Source organism: Oncorhynchus tshawytscha, linkage group LG10 (assembly GCF_018296145.1).
Source record: "Oncorhynchus tshawytscha isolate Ot180627B linkage group LG10, Otsh_v2.0, whole genome shotgun sequence".
Taxonomy (NCBI): domain Eukaryota; kingdom Metazoa; phylum Chordata; class Actinopteri; order Salmoniformes; family Salmonidae; genus Oncorhynchus; species Oncorhynchus tshawytscha.
The window spans coordinates 75847145-75870105 of record NC_056438.1 but is presented as its reverse complement, the minus strand read 5'-3'; the positions used below and the strand labels follow the sequence as shown (position 1 = coordinate 75870105).

The 22961-nt window shown below is 42.7% G+C and overlaps 1 protein-coding gene across 1 annotated transcript in view; it reads left to right on the top strand.

The window, feature by feature from the left end:
• Window positions 1–22961, top strand: part of LOC112246992 (hippocampus abundant transcript 1 protein-like) — a 37504-nt gene that overhangs the window by 10278 nt on the left and 4265 nt on the right. Inside the window, exons 5-10 of the mRNA XM_042329091.1 lie at window positions 679–793; window positions 1826–2044; window positions 3386–3499; window positions 14328–14399; window positions 14545–14657; window positions 22399–22496. Coding sequence (XP_042185025.1) covers window positions 679–793; window positions 1826–2044; window positions 3386–3499; window positions 14328–14399; window positions 14545–14657; window positions 22399–22496 — 731 coding nt within the window. The remainder of the gene's footprint in view (window positions 1–678; window positions 794–1825; window positions 2045–3385; window positions 3500–14327; window positions 14400–14544; window positions 14658–22398; window positions 22497–22961) is intronic.

Below are 22961 nucleotides of genomic sequence, written 5' to 3'. Positions count from 1 at the left end.
CTACAATTCTAATAGTTCTAATTTCAGTTTGTGACAAAATAAACAAGCAAGTATATAGTATAGGGCCTTCAAACTCCACCCAGGACATCGAAGCCAGTTCCACTGCATTTTTGTTCACTGTTTCCCTCTAATTACGGACTGATTTGGACCTGGGACACCAGGTGAGTGAGCAATGAATTATCAGGAAGAACAGAGAACCATCTGCCTCCGGACCTGGTAGGGTAAGAGTTGAGTACCCCTGGTGTAGAGAATCATTGTACTGTCCAAAACCGCTGTGAAATATATTTTCACAACCAAAAACAATTGTATTTTCAGCTGTTTGAAGCTGGTGTACAAAACCGAAAGTAAAAGACGCACGAACGGGAAGCATAGAAACAGCGCACATAGAACAGATCTACCACTTCTTAGACTTGCTTTTAATGTGACTGACAGATCTATAACACACACTTCTATGTGCGTCGGGTCGTCCAAAAAGTTACACATTGCAGCTTTATGTTCAAGAGTAGATGAAGCAACTGCCTCCCTATCGCTGTCCCCCCCTCCGTATCGGTCGTTTCCCTGTGGTTCAACAGGACCTCCACTGTAGTGGTATCCACAGTCACAATAGAGCTATACAGACTTGCTAACATATCACCTTGACTCATCTCTTCTCCTCCCTCCTTCCCGTCCTCTCTTCAGGTGGTACTTTGCAGTCATTTCCATGTCTGGTGTGTTTGCCGTCACCTTCTCTGTGATCTTTGCGTACGTGGCGGACATCACGGCAGAACACGAGAGGAGCACAGCCTACGGTTTGGTGAGGAGGGGAAACTAAATAACAACCAAGATGGGCATCCTATCAGTATTATTTTTGCTGTTTTGTGTATATGCGACTCTGGGATGCTGGCCTTCTGGGCAGAGTTGCAAAGAAAAAGCCATATCTCAGACTGGCCAATAAAAATAAAAGATTAAGATGGGAAAAGGAACACTGACACTGGACAGAGGAACTCTGCCTCAGCATCCCAGAGTCGCCTCTTCACTGTTGACTTTGAGACTGGTGTTTTGCGGGTACTATTTAATGAAGCTGCCAGTTGAGGACTTGTGAGGCGTCTGTTTCTCAAACTAAACACTCTAATGCACTTGTCCTCTTGCTCAGTTGTGCACCGGGGCCTCCCACTCTTTCTATTTTGGTTAGGGCCAGTTTGTGCTGTTCTGTGAAGGGAGTAGTACACAGCGTTGTACAAGATGTTCAGTTTCCTGGCAATTTCCCGCATGGAATAGCCTTCATTTCTCACAACAAGAATAGACTGACGAGTTTCAGAAGAAATATCTTGTTTTTGCCCATTTTGAGCCTGTAAACGAATCCACAAATGCTGATGCTCCAGATACTCAACTAGTCTAAAGAAGGCCAGTTTTTATTTTTTACTGCTGCTTTAATTAGCACAACAGTTTTCAGCTGTGCTAACATAATTGCAAAAGGGTTTTCTAATGATCAATTAGCCTTTTTAAATTAATAAACTTGGATTAGCTAACAATGTGCCATTGGAACACAGTAGTGATGGTTGCTGATAATGGGTCTCTGTACGCCTATGTAGATATTCCACTAAAAATCAGCCGTTTCCAGCTACAATAGTTATTTACAACATTAACAATGTCTACACTGTATTTATGATCAAATTGATATTTTAATGGACCATTTAAAAAAAACAAGGACATTTCTAAGTGACCCCAAACTTTTGTATGTATATATATATATATATATATATATATATAATACTCCTGACTTTAGAATGACACCGATTCTCCTGTCCTCCCCTCTGTCTCCTTTATCTACTGCCCCCCCCTTCAGGTGTCCGCTACCTTTGCAGCCAGCCTAGTGACGAGCCCGGCCATTGGAGCATACCTGTCGGAGACGTACGGTGACACCCTGGTAGTTATCCTGGCTACGGCCATCGCCCTACTGGACATAATTTTCATCCTGGTGGTCGTCCCCGAGTCGTTGCCCGAGAAGATGAGACCAGCCTCCTGGGGAGCACCCATCTCCTGGGAGCAGGCTGACCCCTTCGCTGTGAGTACTATACCATATAGTAAAATATTATAGTACTGTAGTATACTACCTCCTAGGATCAGGCTGACCCCTTCGCTGTGAGTACTATGCTATTATAGTACTGTAGTATGCTGACTCCTTTGCTGTGAGTACTATACTGTATTATATAGTAAAATATTATAGTACTCTGGTATACTACCTCCTAGGAGCAGGCTGACCCCTTCACTGTGTACTATACTGTATTATATAGTAAAATATTATAGTACTGTAGTATATTACCTCCTGGGAGCAGTCTGACCCCTCCACTGTGAGTACTATTCATGGTTTGCATCTCCGTCACTTGAATCACGTCGTTGCCATAGTTATCAACGTTCTACAGACGCCGCAACCATATTGATGCTCAAAAGTAGAACGGGGGCTAATGACTTTGAATCGGAACTGATGACGACTGTGTCTAAATGTATACTGTAGGTGCTTGGGAATATGATGACATTGCTAAAGTAGGCACATAGTTTTCTATTAAATATTTACTTTAGACAGATGGCAATGTTGCAGTGGTAGGAAAAGTGCCCAATTTGTCTTACTTGAGTAACAGTAAAGAAGCCTAAATAGGAAATTATCAAGTAAAAGTTAGTCACCCTGTTAAATATACTTAAGTTGTAATTGCTAAAATGTACTTGCGTATAAATAATTTAAAATTAACCAGGGACACACTTCAAAATTCAGACGTCATTTACAAACTAAGAATTTGTGTTTTGTCAGTCTGCCAGATCAGAGGCAGTAGGGATGACATTTTTCTTGTCCTGCTAAGCATTCAAAGTACTTTTGGGTGTCAGGGAAAATGTATGACATAAAAAGTACATCTCTTTAGGAACGTAGTGAAGTAAAAGTTGTCAAATATAAATAGTAAAGTACAGATACCCCCCCAAAACTACTTAAGTAGTATTTTTACTTTGGTACAATACACCACTGCAATGTTGTCATTAGCTAGCAAAGTTAGCATTGCTAGCTATTTTGGACTAACGTTAGCTATCTCAAATTTCTCCTCAATATAAGCTAAATAGCCATATTTAGCTATACTGCATCTAAAGTCAATCTCACGACATCAAAATGATAAAAGGTTTTCCTACTAAATCGGAATCATCATCCGCACCTAATGAGGATGCATTGAGTCGACTGCTCAGTTGGGCATCAGTCCTAAAATGACCATTCAAAACAATATTGGGGTGACTATGAATTATGTAATTTTGCTGAATACCATTCTGCCTGAGGGGAGCCTCTATCTCTAAGGAACAGGACAACCGATCTGTGTTTGACAACAAAATGTATCTGAATCTAATTTATTCTATGTCCCATCTCCAGTCTCTGCGGAAGGTGGGCCAGGATTCCACGGTGCTTCTCATCTGCATCACAGTGTTCCTGTCTTACCTGCCTGAGGCCGGACAATACTCCAGCTTCTTCCTCTATCTCAGACAGGTACTGACAACACCGAGACTCACCCCCTCCAGGGTTCTCCAACTGGCGGCCCGCATGCCGAATTTGGCCCGCGTGTGATTTTATTTGGCCCCATGTTTTCTGAGCAATAAAAAAACATTTACACAGAAAACAAAACAAACTGTACCACACAGACTGAGTCCTGGGAGTTAGGTAAAAATACCCTAAAAATAAGACAGCAATAAGATTTATTTGAAATTTATGGTTTTCTACATATGACCATAATGGTGACCAAATTTTCCAGAATTTCTCAGTATTCTCATGCAGGTCAAAAGTGAGTTTTTTTTGTTTTTTTTCTGTGTGTATAAATAGCAGGAGCCTGAAAGCCACATCCTCGCAGACAGTATTTCAGCTGTGGACATCAAGATCAAAATAAATATTTTAATAAAAATATACAAGAGTATTAAACAGATGTTCAGAAGAGTCAGGCTCAAATACAATGTTAGTCAAAATAAAGAAGTTATAGGTTTGGTGAAAGAGCATATTGTCTAAGATCTTCTGAATCCGTAAATTAACCTCCTGCCATTAAGACTGGATTCTGTTACAGTCCCAAAAATACATGTCCAATGGTGCCAGTATGTGGTTGACATTTTGAAACGAATGAAGGCAAACCGGTGTAAACTAGGTTCTATGAAATAATTTAACATTTTAGATATTGTATGCTTATAGAGTTGGATTTGGGGGAAGACTCTTTCACAGATGGCAGTCCAGTCCTCATCACCAAATGCACCAAATGTCTCTCTTCCAAAATATGTCTCAATGTCTCAGATTAAATCACTCCGAGCAGTAATTTGAAAACAGTTTACCCACTTTATCTAGGCAAGTCAGTTAAGAACAAATTCTTATTTACAATGATGGCCTAGGAACTGCCTTGTTCAGGGGCAGAGCGACAGTTTTTTTTACCTTGTCAGATCAGGGATTCGAACTTGCAACATTTCGGTTACTAGTCCAACACTCTAACCACTAGGCTACCTGCCACCCCGCCTGATTTAAGGGCAATCGGTGACCAGAGTGATAAATTGTCTGGATTCTCTAAGTATCTCCTTTGCATTTCTTCAAACTGAGTGTATTACATACTATAAAATGGTCAGATAAGGCCTGCATTTTTTCCACAATTATTGATAAATAGTAAAGAACATAACACCCATGGATGACATGCTGTAGATTCCATCCCAACCCGAAGTGAGTCACGTCTGTCTAGGCACCAACAAGTGATTGATATGAGCATGCCAATGATATAGTAGAGCCCTCTCAGGTCCATAGGCTTAATTAGTTTGGTTAATTTCATTCTCTGTTTCTTATTTATTCCAGCTATATTTAGAGATGCTGGCCTTTTAAAAATAAAATAAACACTTTTGGGAAGATTTGAGTTTTTTTTTCATCCATATCGGTTGAACCATTTAGACATTTTGAAACTTTTTGCACTTTTGTCCCATCCTATTTTAGGGGACCAAAAGTATTGGGACAAATTAATTTGTGTATTAAAGTAGTCAAAAGTTCAGTATTTGATCCCATATTCACAGCACGCAATGACTGCATCAAGCTTGTGACTACACATTTGTTGGATGCAGTTGCTGTGTTTGTTTTGGTGGTTTCAGATTATATTGTGCCCAATAGAAATGAATGGTAAATAATGTATTGTCATTTTGGAGTCACCTTAGAATACGTTTCTAAACACTTCTACATTAATGTGAATGCTACCATGATTACAGATAATCCTGATGAGTGAGAAAGAGTCAAAGATCATAACCCAAAGACCATGCGAACCCTCACCAATACAATAAGAGGTTATCATTTTTGCAGGGGTATAATATTTGTGAGTAACTTTCTCACTCATCATTTATTTAGGATTATCTGTAATCATGGTAAGATCCGCATCAAACCAACTCCTACCCCCTAGTCTCAACCCCTATTTTGGTGGGTAGATACAGTGATGCATCAGCAAATTTGTTGTGGAGAGAAGTCCATTCTTCCCACGCAGGAAAGTTCGGAGTACAAAAATAATACAATGTGGTCTGCTTCATATCTGTGAATTCACTGACTGTTCAGAAGCCTGCCATTGGAATTACCAAAACTCCTTAGATTGTGGCCAAGTAGGGCTACTGTTTTTATAGTGTCAACAACATGGTCTGGTCTGTCCCCAGTTAACTACAGTTAGAGAACTAGTCAGCCAGCAGGGCTCAAAACTGCGACACACTGCCCTTTGACATGGCAGTGTGACACCAGTTTTATTTTATTGGTCGTAGGGTGCCAGTGAAATAAATGTAGCTGGTTGCGTTTTAGTTTTTGTTACCATTTTCCTTTTTTTTTTCTTTTTTTTTCTTCAAACAGAAATGGGTACGCAATCCAGGTATTCAAAAAGTTTGGTCCAAAGTCTTGGTTGAGTCTTTGATATTCCCAATCCAGTCGTGCTCTTTTGAATGAACATCTCTAAAGGTTTCCCCAAATAAATTTTGGACTGCAAAGTAGGCCAACCTGGCAGAATTCTATTGTGATCATTTATGAATTGGGTCGCATTTGTTTTGCAAACTCTGCTATTACATGTGGCCTAAAATTGTACAGTGCTAGCCAAACACAACGGTCATTTGCTAGGCGCACAATTGAGTTAAAGGGCAACCACACCATCTGTGTTGCATTGTTCCCCAGACCTGAAAGTAGTCTCCTGATGTGGTTTAAGCATTGTTGTGAACTTAACTTCCATTTTTGTAATTCTTTTTTTTTTTTTCAGTGAATACATAGGAAAAAAATATGATGACTTTGAAACCTGGAAAAAGGAGTTTACCAAAAGATAACTGATTCTTATAGGGCCCGACAACTGTAGTGACTGTTCAAAATCACTAACAATAAAACCCTCTTTGAGATTGAGCTAAGGTTTTATTTTATTCCCTCCAAACAATCAAACGATGTGTAAGGTGGCGCCGACAGACATGGCAGCTCTGCTCCTAAGCAACTTTGCAGTATTTTGTTGTGTAACTTCTTACAAAAAACATTCTGGGCTAAAATAATGTGTTATTACATACAGCTGGAAATAACTTTTGGATATCAGAGTGGCGGTAAACTCGCCAGCATTACGACCAGGAATTCTCCCAATACCCCGACGGCCCTCAATGAACTACACTGGACTTCATGCAAACTGGAAACCACATCTCCCGAGGCCACATTGTAGCTGTCGATTATTAATAAGGCAAATGAGGAAAAAGCTACAGAAGCTTTATCAACACATTGACTGTAGTACTCTCTTATGAAAAACACTAAACCGCGACTACGCACCTTTTTCGGGATGACTACAAGGCCTCCCCCGCAAGTAAGATCACAACTCCATTTTTCTCCGCCCTTCCTATAGGCAGAAACTCAAACAGGAAGTACCTGTGCTAAGGACTATTCAACGCTGGTCTGACCAATCGGTATCCACGCTTTAAGATTGTTTTGATCACACTGACTGGGATATGTTCCAGGTAGTCTCTGAAAATATCATTGACGTATACACGGACATGGTGACTGAGTTCATCAGGAAGTGTATAGGAGATGTTGTTCCCACTGTGACTATTAAAACCTCCAGAAACCGTGGCTAGATGGCAGCATTCGTGCAAAACTGAAAGCATTTAACCATGGCAAGGTGACTGGGAATATGGCAGAATACAAAACAGTGTAGTTATTCATTCCGTAAGGCATTCAAACAGGCAAGATGCCCGTACAGAGACAGTGGAGTTGCAAATTAACGGCTCCGACACGAGACGTATGTGGCGGGGTCTACAGACCATCACAGATTACAAAGGGAAAACGAGCTATATCGCGGACACCGTCTTGCTCCCGGACAAGCTAAACCACTTTGCCTGCTTTGAGGATAACGCAGTGCCACCGATGCGGCCCGCTCTCATTTTCCGTGGCCGACGTGATTAAGACATTTAAACGCGTTAACCCTCGCAAGACTGCCAGCCCAGATGGCATTCCTAGCCGTGTCCTCAGACCAGGTGGCTGGGGTGTTAACAGACATATTCAGTCTCTCCCTATCGCAGTCTGCTGTCCCCACTTGCTTCAAGATGTCCACCATTGTTCCTGTACCCAAGAAAGCAAAGGTAACTGAACTAGATGACTATCGCCCCATAGCACTCACTTCTGTCACCATGAAGTGCTTTGAGAGGCTAGTTAAGGATCATATCACCTCCACTTTACCTGACACCCTAGACCCACTTCCATTTCCAGTTCACCCACGACTGTGTGACCACGCACGTCTCCAACTCAATCTTCAAGTTTGCAGACGACACAACAGTAGTAGGCCTGATTACCAACAATGATGAGACGGCCTACAGGGAGGAGGGGAGGGTCCTGGTGGAGTGGTGCCAGGAAAATAACCTTTTCCTCAACGTCAACAAAATGAAGGAGCTGGAATTCAGGAAACAGCAGACGGGACCGCAGTGGAGAAGGTGGAAAGCTTCAAGTTCCTCGGTGAACACATCCCTGACAATCTGAAATGGTCCACCCACACAGACAGTGTGGCGTAGAAGGTGCAACAGCACCTCTTCAACCTCAGGAGGTTGAAGAAATTCGGGTTGGCCCCTAAGACCCTCTCAAACTTTTACAGATGCATTACAGAGCATTCTGTCGGGCTGTATCAACGCCTGGTACGGCAACTGCACCGCCCGCAACCGCAGGGCTCTCCAGAGTGTCGCGTCTCTTGACTGTGATTCAATTATGAGTTGCTATTTTATCAAATCGATTACCTAACGTTTAATTGATTACGTGATTGAATTAAACCATTAATAACCTGGGGCATCACAAGCATTCATTTATATTGAGCGGTTATCTCCCGAATCCACTCTCTTAAAGATCTGAATATCTTTATCAATAAGTCAATTATTAATCGTCATCTTATTCAGTCTCATTCTGATTGTAAAGTACTTTACCTGCACGAATCCTGGCTAACAAGTTGAATCAGCAACACACAAATTGGCTTATTTATTTACTAAATACCTAAATCACACAATTACACATGTATGTATGTATGTATGTATGTATGTATGCATGCATACATACATACATACATACATACATGCATACGATAGATCATACATCGATTACTAATCATGTCATAAGTCCCTGGTGGGCTAATACGATATGACGGCGAGTTACACAAAGGAAGGGGGTTGGGTTTGAATGAAAGAGCGGGAAGACTGAGGGACAAAGGGTTTGGGTCTCTATCGGACCATGAGAAGCTATGCTACCGTAAAGACAATCTTACGCATTCTAATAACCGCCCTTTCGGAAAAGGAAAATGCTAGAGATATATTTACTCTGAGCTGCTCTTCAATAAATGGGTTGAATATGGAAGACTGGTTTACCCAGCAGATATCGCCATTGTCCTATTGAAGAGTCTTTCTGGTTGTAGTGTTGTAGAGCGGATACGTTAAAGTACCCTGTCGTTCTTAGGAGATTGTCCTTTCCTAGGCCACGTACGTTTACAGCTGTCGTTCTTAGGAGATCGTCTGTCCTTTCCTAGGCCACGTACGTTTACAGCTGTCGATCTTAGGAGATCGTCTGTCCTTTCCTAGGCCACGTACGTTTACAGCTGCAGCTGAGAACTCTACGTCTCGGATGTATCTCATCTTTAGTGAATAATAGTTCTAAGTTCATACCAAGTTGCTGTAATCAGCTCATGCTGTATTCTGGCTGCCCCTATTCTAAATGAATCGTCACCTCCACGTGATCTGGTCTCATGTAAGTTTCGTTAGAGTAGTTGTTGAACCATACACAACCACAGCTCACGCTGGGGTTTGCTTAGTCTAACGTGAATTGGAAGAGAAAGCAGCGAGATCAGGCGATGGCAGTTTCCTCCTTTTATGGAGTTGAGATCTGTCGGTCATTTCCACCTGACCTAATTAAAGCGCCCCTGGCCCAGCTGAGTAAGTGGCAATGAATTAAAGGATTATTCCACCAACTCCATGGGAGTTAGCCCTTGTGAATTAGATAATACTGTTAGATACTACTGCATTGTTGGAGCTAGAAACACAAGCATTTCACTGCACCCGCAACAACATCTACTAAATGTGTATGTGGCCAATAATATTTGATTTGTAAATATGATATTGTCAAGTTAAAATGTTATTTGTGTATGGAGTACAGGAGGCTGCTAAGGGGAGGACTGCTCATAACAATGGTTGCAATGGTGTGAATGGTATTGAGGTCACTTGTTTGATACCATCACATTAATTCCATTCCAGCCATTACTATGAGCCCGTCCTCCCCAATTTAAGGGTCCACCAGCCACCTGTTGTATTGCTCAGTCCGTAAATTTAAAGGTTACATTTAAATTATGCATCAGCCACTTTCCTGGATGATTTTTCATTCTGGCCAGTAGCTTTTCAGTTGGCGCTGGCCCAATGTGGTGCCTGGCAATTTTTGTTATTTTTTTACCCCTTTTTCTCCCCAATTTCGTGATATCCAATTGGTAGTTAGTCTTGTCTAATCACTGCAACTCCCGTACGGACTCGGGAGAGGCGCAGGTCGAGAGCCGAGTGTCCTCCGAAACCCAACCAAGCCGCACTGCATCTTGACACAATGCCCACTTAACCCGGAAGCCAGCCATACTAATGTGTCGGAGGAAACACTGTTGCTCCTGGCAACCGGGTCAGGGTGCACTGCACCCAGCCCGCCACAGGAGTCACTAGTGCACGATGGGAAAAGGACATCCCTGCCAGGCCAAACCCTCCCCTAACCTGGACGACGCCCCATGAGTCTCCCGGGTCGCGTCCAGGCTGTGATGGAGCTTTGACTCGAACCCAGAATTTCTAGTGGCACAGCCAGCATTGTGAATTTACCAGTGTCAAGCCCTGCATATTTTAAAGATGGCTAGTCATTTATTAGCCTGTTTCTGTATGGAATACAGGTACATTATGGGACTGGTCAATATCATAACAAATCTGCCCGGCCAAATAATATGCTGGCGCAATCAACTGAAATAGTTGGTAGCGCCAGTGGAAAAAGTTAGTCTAGACCCCTAGGCTAGTCTGACTCTCTCTCTCTCTCACTGTGTCCTGAATAGCACCCAAATTATGGGCACTGGTCAAAAGTAGTGCACTATGTAGGGAATTAGGTTGCCGTGTGGGACATAAACGACTGACTGACAAATTAGATCCACTACCAGTAAACACTGAAAAGGTCCTTTTTGTGTTTAATGAGGGACTACAGTAGTTAACAAAAGACCAGTCACAGCCCCTCTGGTGTGTTCCAGGTTGTGAGGAGGAGTGTGAAGAATGTGGAGAGAATTCCTCTGGAGAGACTTGTCATATAATTATCTGTTGTTGTTTGTCTGCTGAATGTGTTATGACAGTAGGAGTTCAATTCTAGTTGTTGTTTGCAAACTAGTATCACTGCCCACAGAAATCTGTATTATTGTGAAAACTGGAAGCATTTCCCAGTGAGGGCGGAGTTTTAGCCCTTTCCCTGAATTCAAAATCAACACTGCCTAGGAGGTAGGGTTTGATTTGGGATTCAGGGTCTGTGTATGTGAGCCTTTTGTCAATCTACACTAACATGTACTGTATATGTACACCTTCAGAGTATTCACACACCTTCACTTATTCCTATGTTGTGTTACAGCCTGAATTTAAAATAGTTTAAATTGAGATTTTTGTGTCACTGGCTTACAAACTACCCAATAATGTGGCATTATGTTTTTAGAAAGATTTCAAAAAATGAAAAGCTGAAACTGAGTCAAGTCAGTTTTCAATTCAATAAGTATTCAACCCATTCCTTATGGCAAGCCTAAATAAATAAGTTCAGGAGTAAAAAATATGCTTAACAAGTCACCGGTTGAATGGACTCACTGTGTGCAATAGTGTAGTGTTGAACATGATTTTTTGAAAGTCTACCTCCTCTCTGTACATATAAAATTATCTGTAAGGTCCCTCAGTCGAGCAGTGAATTTCAAACACAGAGACCAGGGAGGTTTTACAAGGAAGGGAACCTTATGGTAGATGGGTAAAAATTAATATCCCTTTGAGCGCATGGTGAAGTTATTAATTACACTTTGGATGGTGTAACAATACACCCAGTCACTACAAAGATACAGGCATCCTTCCTAACTCAGTTGCTGGAGAGGAAGGAAGGAAACTGTTCAGGGATTTCACCATGAGGCCAATGGTGACTTTAAAGCAGTTAGTTTAATGGCTGTGATAGGAGAAACCTGAGGATGCATCAACAACATTGTAGTTACTCCACAATACTAACCTAAATTAGTGAAAATAAGGAAGCTTGTACAGAGTACAAATATTGCAAAAATATGTATCCTGTTTGCAATAAAGTAAAAGTGCAAGAAATTGGCAAAAAAATAAACTGTCTTGAATACGAAGTGTTATGTTTGGGGCAATACAACACATCACTGAGTACCGCTCTTTGTGTTTTCAAGCTAGCGGTGGCTGCATCATGTTATGGGTGTGCTTTTAATCTTTTAAGGACTGGAGTTTTTCAGGATAAAAAAAACAGAATATCGGGGAACCTGGTTCAGTCTGCTTTCCACCTGGGAGATGAATTCACCTTTCAGAAGGACAATAACCTAAAACACAAGGCCATATATATTGTAATTTGTCTTATTTTGAATTAAATTATATATATCACACACTGAAGTTGCTGACCAAGACTACATTGAATGTTCCTGAGTGGCCTAGTTATAGCTTTGACATAAATCGACTTGAAAAATCTATGGCAAGAGTTAAATGGCTGTTGAGCAATGATCAACAACCAACGTGACAGAGCTTGAATCATTTTTAAAAGAATAATGTGCAAATATTGTACAATCCAGGTGTGCAAGGCTCTTGGTGTTTTCACACTTGGTCGCTTTCGTCTTTGTGCAGTGTGAACACTCCAAAGGAACTCGGACCCCCTCGAGCCCCCGAATCAAACTGAACTGAGACCAACTCGAGAGGTGGTCCGTGTTCGGTTCGCTTGTTTCCGGAACCCGATGCCCTAAAAAAAAAGGGAAATGTGAACACAACGCTCCCAATGTTCTCTTGTCATTTTTTTCCTGCACACACGACTACTGCAACACCGTTTTCCCCTGCCATAACCCCTCACATTGGAGCCACAGAACAGAGATGATGTGAATGTTTGCAGAAAATGTGTGCTGTTTTTGAACATTGATTAGCGTTTGTCAAGGATGCCATTACAAAATGTGTAGAGTTTTGTACTGACACAATGTTCAGATTATTTGTTTGCAATATGTGATCTATAGGCAAAGAGCTTCTTCATAAGATGTTTATTGATTGTGGGTTTGTATAGTGTGACAAGATTGTCAACACAGGGTACAAAATCAACGTCAGCTCTTAAAGGGGCAGTAGTCTATAATGTGTGGGAGGGGGGAAAAATACTGCATTATTTCATCATTATTCTTCTGCTATTTATTCTATTACCAATCATATTTACATGTTAATATTATTTTGATTTTAATTGTCATCTTTCCAAGGTGCATTATGCAGAAATCGCTCTGTCATTTCCTGGTTGCAAAACTTCTGTTTTGCCTAATTTCAGTTTGACAAAACAAGGCAATATAGTGTAAACCGCTGTGAAATATATTTTCCATAACCAAAAATATTGTATTTTCAGTGGTTTTTGAAGCTGGTGTTCAAAACCAAATGTAAAAGATGCAAAAATGAAACGGAAGCATAGAAATGGCGCACATAGAACAGATCTACTGCTTCTTAGACTTGCATTCAGTGAGTGACTTATCTGTAACTCAGATTTCTATGTGTATTTAGTAAGGTCACCCAAAAAGTTACACATTGCAGCTTTAACTAAATGCAATCTATTAGCTTCTAAAATGTAAGTACACTGTATCTAGTTCTCCGAAAACAACACGTTCTGATGGTATTGCTTGGCCTCACTTTGTTAAAACCCAGAGTGCATTGAGTGACTGTTCCAAAAGTAGCAATGTGATTGCATGGAGGACTCAGGCCACAAAATAGGTGAAGTGAACTGGAAAAAGAGTTCAGTCCTCATTTGAAAGGGCATTGTGACTACAAAGAGAACAGAGTTCTCATTCTAAGTTATTTTGCTTTTACCCCAGAGTTCTCTTTAAAGAGGACTATCTGTTAAAACACCCTTAGACTTACCCAGGAAGACTCCGTTGTAACTGCTGCTAAAGGTGATTCTAACATGTTGACTCAGAGGTGTGAATAATTTGTTGATTTGATTTCTGTATTTAATTTTCAACAAATGCCTAAACATGTTTTCACTGTCATTCTGAGGGTATTTTGTGAATTCAAGCTGTAAAATAACTAAATGTGAAATGGGTCCAAGGGTTATGAATACTTTCTTTCCCCCAGGTCTCTAACGTGTCTTCTCTCTCCCCCCAGGTCTCTAACGCGTGTCTTCTCTCTCTCCCCCAGGTCTCTAACGCGTGTCTTCTCTCTCTCTCTCCCCCCCCAGGTCTCTAACGCGTGTCTTCTCTCTCTCTCTCTCCCCCAGGTCTCTAACGCGTGTCTTCTCTCTCTCTCTCCCCCCCCCAGGTCTCTAACGCGTGTCTTCTCTCTCTCTCTCCCCCCAGGTCTCTAACGCGTGTCTTCTCTCTCTCTCTCTCCCCCAGGTCTCTAACGCGTGTCTTCTCTCTCTCTCTCCCCCCCCAGGTCTCTAACGCGTGTCTTCTCTCTCTCTCTCTCCCCCAGGTCTCTAACGCGTGTCTTCTCTCTCTCTCTCCCCCCAGGTCTCTAACGCGTGTCTTCTCTCTCTCCCCCCCAGGTCTCTAACGTGTGTCTTCTCTCTCTATCTCTCCCCCCCAGGTCTCTAACGCGTGTCTTCTCTCTCTCTCTCTCCCCCCCAGGTACAAAGGTTCAGTTCAGAGACAGTAGCTGCCTTCATAGCTGTGGTGGGCATCCTCTCCATTGTTGCTCAGGTTGGTGACTTTTGACACCCGTTGTGGTGTTTTTATACTTTTCGTATCAATATTCTGCCTCGCAATAGGTCCCAGAGACAGAGTTGACATATCTGTAATGAACGACCTGATTTTGTTGGACTACCTGCTATGTTCCCTTTGTCAGACGATGGTTCTGGGGATTCTGATGCGCTCCATAGGGAATAAGAACACTATCCTACTGGGCCTAGGCTTCCAGATACTACAGCTGGCCTGGTACGGCTTCGGATCTCAACCATGGTCAGTAACAACTACCTTTTAATATACTATCACTAACATACTGGCCATAACTCACCCTGACCCTAACATACTGGCCATAACTCACCCTGACCCTAACATACTGGCCATAACTCACCCTGACCCTAACATACTGGCCATAACTCACCCTGACCCTAACATACTGGCCACAACTCACCCTGACCTAACATACTGGCCACAACTCACCCTGACCCTAACATACTGGCCACAACTCACCCTGACCCTAACATACTGGCCACAACTCACCCTGACCCTAACATACTGGCCACAACTCACCCTGACCCTAACATACTGGCCACAACTCACCCTGACCCTAACATACTGGCCACAACTCACCCTGACCCTAACATACTGGCCACAACTCACCCTGACCCTAACATACTGGCCACAACTCACCCTGACCCTAACATACTGGCCACAACTCACCCTGACTCTAACATACTGGCCACAACTCACCCTGACCTTCACCCTGACCCTAACGTACTGGCCACAACTAACATACTGGTCACGCAACCCCTTTTAAGCACAACTTTTTGTGGAACAGGGGGACTGGGGGGATAGTGGAGAGAAAGTAGTCCTGACGCTCTGTGTTAGTGGTTAGGCCCCGGGAGAGAAAATAGCCCTGATGCTCTGTGTTAGTGGTTAGGCCCCGGGAGAGGAAATAGTAACTTTTTCTATAGTGATGTTACGGTGCGAGCTGAGGGTTCGGGCGGTGCGGGTGCGAGCTGAGGGTTCGGGCGGTGCGGGTTGCGAGCTGGGGTTCGGGCGGTGCGGTTGCGAGCTGAGGGTTCGGGCGGTGCGGTTGCGAGCTGAGGGTTCGGGCGGTGCGGTTGCGAGCTGAGGGTTCGGGCAGTGCGGTTGCGAGCTGAGGGTTCGGGCGGTGCGGTTGCGAGCTGAGGGTTCGGGCGGTGCGGTTGCGAGCTGAGGGTTCGGGCGGTGTGTGTGCACAGTTTCCTCTCTTGCCACGATTATGAAGTTGGGTGGGGGGGGGTGTGCGCGCGCGCGTGCGTAGGGTGGTGGGTAGATTTTGTCATTGACAGGTAAGAATGTCTATTTCAGCAGCCCACGTTGGCCGGTGGTCACACAGCGTTTTGGACAAGGGAAAAAAAGTTCACCCAAAAGTTTATCCACGTGTAGAAGTTGGTTGAATTGACAAGAAAAGCTACCAAAGTGTGGCTTTGTCCTCGTTTCTTTACCAGCTGCATCGTTTGTCACACGCTAAGTTGTTTTTCAATATTACTTCGAGTTTGCTGCAATTTTCTGCCGCCAGGAAGACGCCCGTCAGATTTCTTTCATCGTAGACAAACGAATGCCCAAGTTACCACGGTAATGGCCTGTCCCTTAAATTAAGAGTCAACTGTTTTGAATGTTGTTTTTGTGCATCTCTGGTCGATGTTCTACTGATTTTAATATTTTTCCCCCGGGGTCATTTCATGTTTTTATGTGTATCTGAGCTATTGCCGTTCCAGCAGGAAGAAATGAGTCCGGTATGACGTTGCATTGCTAAAATGCCGCTCACTACACTGGAAGTTAAGAGGAATACGACTCTTAGAAGACAGAAAAATTATGTCAGATTTCAATACTGGCCAAGTCATAAAGCTGGAGGTTTTCTTCTCTCCAATGAGCCATTGATCATATTTTGTTTGTATATTCCTACCGCGTGAAATGTTTTTTAAAATTTTTTAACAGAGGGTCTAACACATTTCTCCTATTTGTCTGCCTCTTCAGTCCAGGGTGCATTGCATGGTAACTGTTGTAAATGTCAGACTTCACTCTGTGAGGCACATCGATCTGCAGGTTGAGCAAGTACATTAGTGTCTAATTTGAGAAACGGACACCTCACAAGTCCTCAAGCATCATTAAATAGAACCCGACAAAACACCAGTCTCAACGTCAACAGTGAAGGGGTGATTCCAGGATGCTGGCCTTCTAGGCAGAGTTCCTCTGTCCAGTGTCTGTGTTGTTTTGGCCTTCTTAATCTTTTCTTTTTATTGCCCAGTCTGAGATATGGCTTTTTCTTTGCAACTCTGCCTAGAAGGCCAGCATCCCAGTGTCGCCTCTTCACTGTTGACGTTGAGACTGGTGTTTTGTGGGTACTATTTAATGAAGCTGCCAGTTGAGGACTTGTGAGGTGTCTGTTTCTCAAACTAGACACTCTAATGTACTTGTCCTCTTGCTCAGTTGTGCACCGGGGCCTCCCACTCCTCTTTCTATTCTGGTTAGAGACAGTTTGCGCTGTTCTGTGAAGGGAGTTGTACACAGCGTTGTACCAGAGCTTCGGTTTCTTGGCAATTTCTCACTTGGAATAGCCTTCATTTCTCAGATCAAGAATAGCCTGATGAGTTTCAGAAGAAAGGTATTTTGTTTCTTACCATTTTGAGCCTGTAATCGAACCCACAAATGCTGATGCTCCAGATACTCAACTAGTCTAATGAAGGCCAGTTTCATTGCTTCTTTAATCAGAATAAAACAAAAAGTTTTCAGCTGCGCTAACGTAATTGCAAAATGGTTTTCTAATGATCAATATGATCAATTAGCCTTTTTAAAATGCTAAACTTGGATTCGCTAACACAAAGTGCCATTGGAACACAGGAGTGATGGTTGCTGATAACGGTCATTCGTTCGTTCTACTGTCTGAAAAGGTACAGAACTGATGCAGCATTTTTTAATTGAAGTTCTCAATTGTCTCTATGGACATGCTACTGTAGCTATGTTCTATGTCTGTAAAGGGTTGAGGTAGATATTTAAGTTTTAACATCTTAGGTTGCTGGTCGTTCGGTTGCCAGACGTGACACAGTCATTCAGTCTTTTTGTTCTCTATTTATGGACACAACCCAGTTGTTCATTCTAAATATTCCATTGTCATACTGGCTCACATTGCCATAAGTTCTTATCCCTTGCTTGCTAGCTAGCCAACTACGGCTAACTTATTCACGTCAGCCAGAATAACAACAAAGTAACAGCATTTGCGTTTTTTTTTATACGTAGTTTTCTAGTGACATTTATTTGGATACATTCATAACAATGAGCTAATGATGTGCGGTTTTACCTGGCACAGAAAATGTGCTCTCTTGTCATGACTCAGAGGAACTAGCCAACAACACAGCTAACACACTCATTTCAAACTGAAGCTGCAATGACGTTTAGTTTAATTTTACCTGTTTTTCTATTGACATTTCTTTGTATATATCCATAAAAATGATGCCAGCTGATTCATGATTTAGACTGGCTGAGAAACGCTGCCTGCCTTTTTTTTTTCTTTTTTTTCCCCAACTTCTGGCACGTTCAATACTATTGGATAGCTGGAGATTAAATTTGAATATTAAAACGATGTTGCAAATGTCAGAGGTAGACCGCAAGGTTTCTACAAATCTCAGCTGTTGAAAACCAAATGCTACTCTAAAAGCAATGGGAGATCATGTCTAGATGGGTTTTTTTTATAGTGGAAACCAAGTTTATAAATTGCCTGGCTGGGCTGATGACAGTGGATTGCGCAGTGAGATGGAACAGAGTAAATAGGCATTTCAAAGCCATAGCTTCTACTTAAGAACACATATAGGGGCCTCCCGAGTGGTGCATTGGTCTAAGGTACTGCAGTGCTAGCTGTGCCACTAGAGATTCTAGTTCGAGTCCGGGCTCTGTCGCAGCCGGCCGTGAGCGGGAGACCCATGGGCAGTGCACAATTGTCCCAGTGTCGTCCAGGTTAGGGGAGGGTTTGACCGACAGGGATGTCCTTGTCCCATCGTGCACTAGCAACTCCTGTGGCGGGCTGTGCGCAGTACACGGTCTCCAGGTGTACAGCGTTTCCTCCGACACATTGGTGCGGCTGGCTTCCAGGTTAAGTGGGCATTGGTTGGGTTGTGTTTCGGGGGACGCACGGCTCGACTTTCGCCTCTCCCGAGTCCTCCGTACGGGAGTTGCAGCGATGAGACGACTGTAATGCCCAATTGGATACCACAACATTTTTGCGAAAAGGGGTAAAAAAAAACCCGAATCTACTCGTTGTCAGCTTAGAGCTCTGAACTAGGGTAATATATTAGCCCTATCGCTCATTTTGTGGCAGGGAAGGCACTGTGTTGATTAATGTTCAGTTCTAGAACTGTTCATCTGTTTTTACTATTGTATCTAAATTAATTATTTTAACATGCATTGGTTAAAAGACGCAGGTCCCAAAATTAAATTAAGCAGGTCCTTAAATTAAGCAATATACCCAATTACTTCATACTAGTAATACATGCTCATTCGTTATATTTTTTGGGATGTAATAATGGCGGAAATTATTTTGGCTGATTTTTTAAAACAATTTGTGGCTGGTCGATGTCTTTCTTTTAAATTTTACCTGGTGGACTGAAGTTAATTTCCCACCGTGTGTGTGATGACTGCTACCTGACCCAAGCCCGACGGACGCCAACATTATGGGTAGGGTCTGTTTTGTCATCAATATCTAGGTTACGGGTAGGGACCTGTTTTGTCATCAATATCTAGGTTACGGGTAGGGCCTGTTTTGTCATCAATATCTAGGTTACGGGTAGGGCCTGTTTTGTCGTCAATAACTAGGTTACGGGTAGGGCCTGTTTTGTCATCAATATCTAGGTTACGGGTAGGGCCTGTTTTGTCGTCAATAACTAGGTTACGGGTAGGGCCTGTTTTGTTGTCAATAACTAGGTTACGGGTAGGGCCTGTTTCTCATCAATATCTAGGTTACGGGTAGGGCTCTGGTATCACCAAATTAATCACTAACGTTTTGAAGCTGAGCCATTTGCACGTGCTCTGCTGCACAGTGCATTCATATCTGACTAAGATCTTAACATGGTGTCTGTTTCAACCTCGTCAGATATAAAACAGGAGAGATTATTTCACACAAAATAATGTTCCTTGAGTTTTGTCAGTTTTTTTTTGATTGATTTAAAAAAAAAAAATAGCTAACTGCTCTCATGTCTCTTCATTGAGCAGGCCAAGTGGAGCTGTTGCTCACAGACCCAGAGCCGCCATTAGCAGAGTGCATGCAGGGCGAGCTGCCTGTGCACAGGGAGCGAGTGACAGACCGAGAGGCCATCTAATGGATGTACTAACAGAGGAAGGGGTTTTGGGCAGGGCCGGGCTTTAAATTTAGCAGAAACAATCAGGCCTGGGTATGGTAGAGCCTGAATGTCACGAGCATGGTTAGGGCTCGGTCTTTAAAATTCCACGCTTGTGCGTTGTCGTGTCTTTGGCTATGCCGGATTAAGTGATATGACATGTTATTCTATAAAATCATTTGTCTTTAATTAATTTAACCTGATTGAGCTAATCATGTAAATGTAATTAACTAGAGTCGGCACCACAAAATAATATTTATAGAGCTGTTATCTTAAACTCTTAAAGACCTAGTAATATTTTACATCAATAGCTGTCAATATTAATCGTCACCTTAATTCAGACTCATCTGAAAGTTGTAAATTCTTGGTTATCTTCACGAAACATGGCTAACAAGTTGAATCAGCAAAACAAAATCAGGTTTAATTATTTATTTACTAAATACCTAACTAATCACACAGAATTACACGTACACATAATTAATCATAACTTGATTACAAATGACATCATAAAGGAAAACGTCCCTAGCGGGCGGAACAGATATGACACGCACAACTTCCGGCGCCGACAGAGATGGCCGCCTCGCTTCGCGTTCCTAGGAAACTATGCAGTGTGTTGTTTTTTTTACGTGTGATTTCTTACATTAGTACCCCAGGTCATCTTAGGTTTCATTACATACAGTCGAGAAGAACTACTGAATATAAGATCAGCGTCAACTCACCATCAGTACGACCAAGAATATGTTTTTCCCGACGCGGACCCTGTGTTCTGCCTTTCAAACGGGACAACGGAATGGATCCCATGCAGCGACCCAAAAAAACGACTCCGAAAAAGAGGGAAACAAGGCGGTCTTCTGGTCAGACTCCGGAGACGGGCACATTGTGCACCACTCCCTAGCATTCTTCTCGCCAATGTCCAATCTCTCGACAACAGGGTTGATGAAATCCGAGCAAGGGTAGTATTCCAGAGGGACATCAGAGACTGTAGCGTTCTTTGCTTCACGGAAACATGGCTCACTGGAGAGACGCTATCGGAGGCGGTGCAGCCAGCGGGTTTCTCCACGCATCACACCGACAGAAACAAACATCTTTCTGGTAAGAAGAGGGGCGGGGGCGTATGCCTTATGGCTAACGAGACATGGTGTGATGAAAGAAACATACAGGAACTCAAATCCTTCTGTTCACCTGATTTTAGAATTCCTCACAATCAAATGTAGACCGCATTATCTACCAAGAGAATTCTCTTCGATTATAATCACAGCCGTATATATCCCCCCCCAAGCAGACACATCGATGGCTCTGAACGAACTTTATTTAACTCTTTGCAAACTGGAAGCCATTTATCCGGAGGCTGCATTCATTGTAGCTGGGGATTTTAACAAGACTAATCTGAAAACAAGACTCCCTAAATTTTATCAGCATATCGATTGCGCAACCAGGGGTGGAAAAACCTTGGATCATTGTTACTCTAACTTCCGCGACACATATAAGGCCCTGCCCTCCTTTCGGAAAAGCTGACCATGACTCCATTTTGTTGATCCCTGCCTACAGACAGAAACTAAAACAAGAGGCTCCCACGCTGAGGTCTGTCCAACGCTGGTCCGACCAAGCTGGTCCGACCAAGCTGACTCCACACTCCGACTGCTTCCATCACGTGGACTGGGATATGTTTTGTATTGCGTCAGATAACAATATTGACGAATACGCTGATTCGGTGTGCGAGTTCATTAGAACGTGCGTTGAAGATGTCGTTCCCATAGCAACGATTAAAACATTCCCTAACCAGAAACCGTGGATTGATGGCAGCATTCGCGTGAAACTGAAATCGCGAACCACTGCTTTTAATCAGGGCAAGGTGACTGGTAACATGGCCGAATACAAACAGTGCAGCTATTCCCTCCGCAAGGCTATCAAACAAGCTAAGCGTCAGTACAGAGACAAAGTAGAATCTCAATTCAACGGCTCAGACACAAGAGGCATGTGGCAGGGTCTACAGTCAATCACGGACTACAAGAAGAAATCCAGCCCAGTCACGGACCAGGATGTGTTCTGTAGTTATTATCTGAACCATTCTGACATCAGACGTCGTCCTCACATCCTCAGAGCAGGAGGTTATATTGTCGTCAAGGCTTTATATAGGAAGGGAGAGGAGGGCGTGTTTGAAAAGTTTTATAGCCCATGTCCCTTCACAGGGGCGGGCCACTGATTGAGCAGAGCCCTACCTTATGAAAACCCAAATCTCACATTTTAGAAGCTAAAATCACATTTCATGCCATTACGAATAATTTCATATTCAAACATTTAAATTGAACAACAATTCAATGTGAATCCGATAACTCTGATGTGTAGACTTTCCACTGTAGAGTTTGTCATATTATTGATGAGAATGTCTCAGATGACAACCGAACTGACATCATATTCATTAAGTACCACCGCATATGTTCAATTGGTCGGATTACCAGAATATAGTTCCCCACCTTCTGATGTTCCCAGAATCTCTGTTAACCAAGGGTTTTGCAAATGTAACATCAGTAGGGTAGAGAGAGTAAAAAGGGGGGAAGAGGTATTTATGACTGTCATAAACCTACCCCCAGGCCAACGTCATGACAGTGTGTAACGATGTGTGTGTGTGTTCTCTCTCCCATCAGGATGATGTGGGCAGCAGGAGCGGTAGCAGCCATGTCTAGCATCACGTTCCCAGCCGTCAGTGCCATCGTGTCCCGCAACGCAGACCCTGACCAGCAGGGTAAGCTAATGCTAGCAAAAACTGTATTAGCCTCAATATGAGACTGCCCAATCGTAAATTGACATCCTCTTTCTCAGATCTGAAATGTTATTCCAGATCACATACAATGCTTAGTCTCGTAAACTTGCTCTCAAGATTGCAACCTAAATATTCATCATTATTCAAGACCATTGTAGTGAATATGTCAAAGTTATATGGGGAAACGCAGTAGCGGAAGGTTGGGCTGGGCGATATGCCGAGATATCATATTGCAACATTTTTGACGATATTTTTTTTTTTTTAAATTTAATAATAAAAGTTCTATGTTTTCTGAGTAGTTTGTGGAAACTCATAAATTATCAGTGATTTCAATGAGGCTTGTTCTCTCCTGATTTGTTTTATACTGTTCAATATTAAACTTCAACCAAATTTTCCATGATCAGAATAATTATTTTCCTCTAACAGGTTTCTATCCAACTTTTTTTT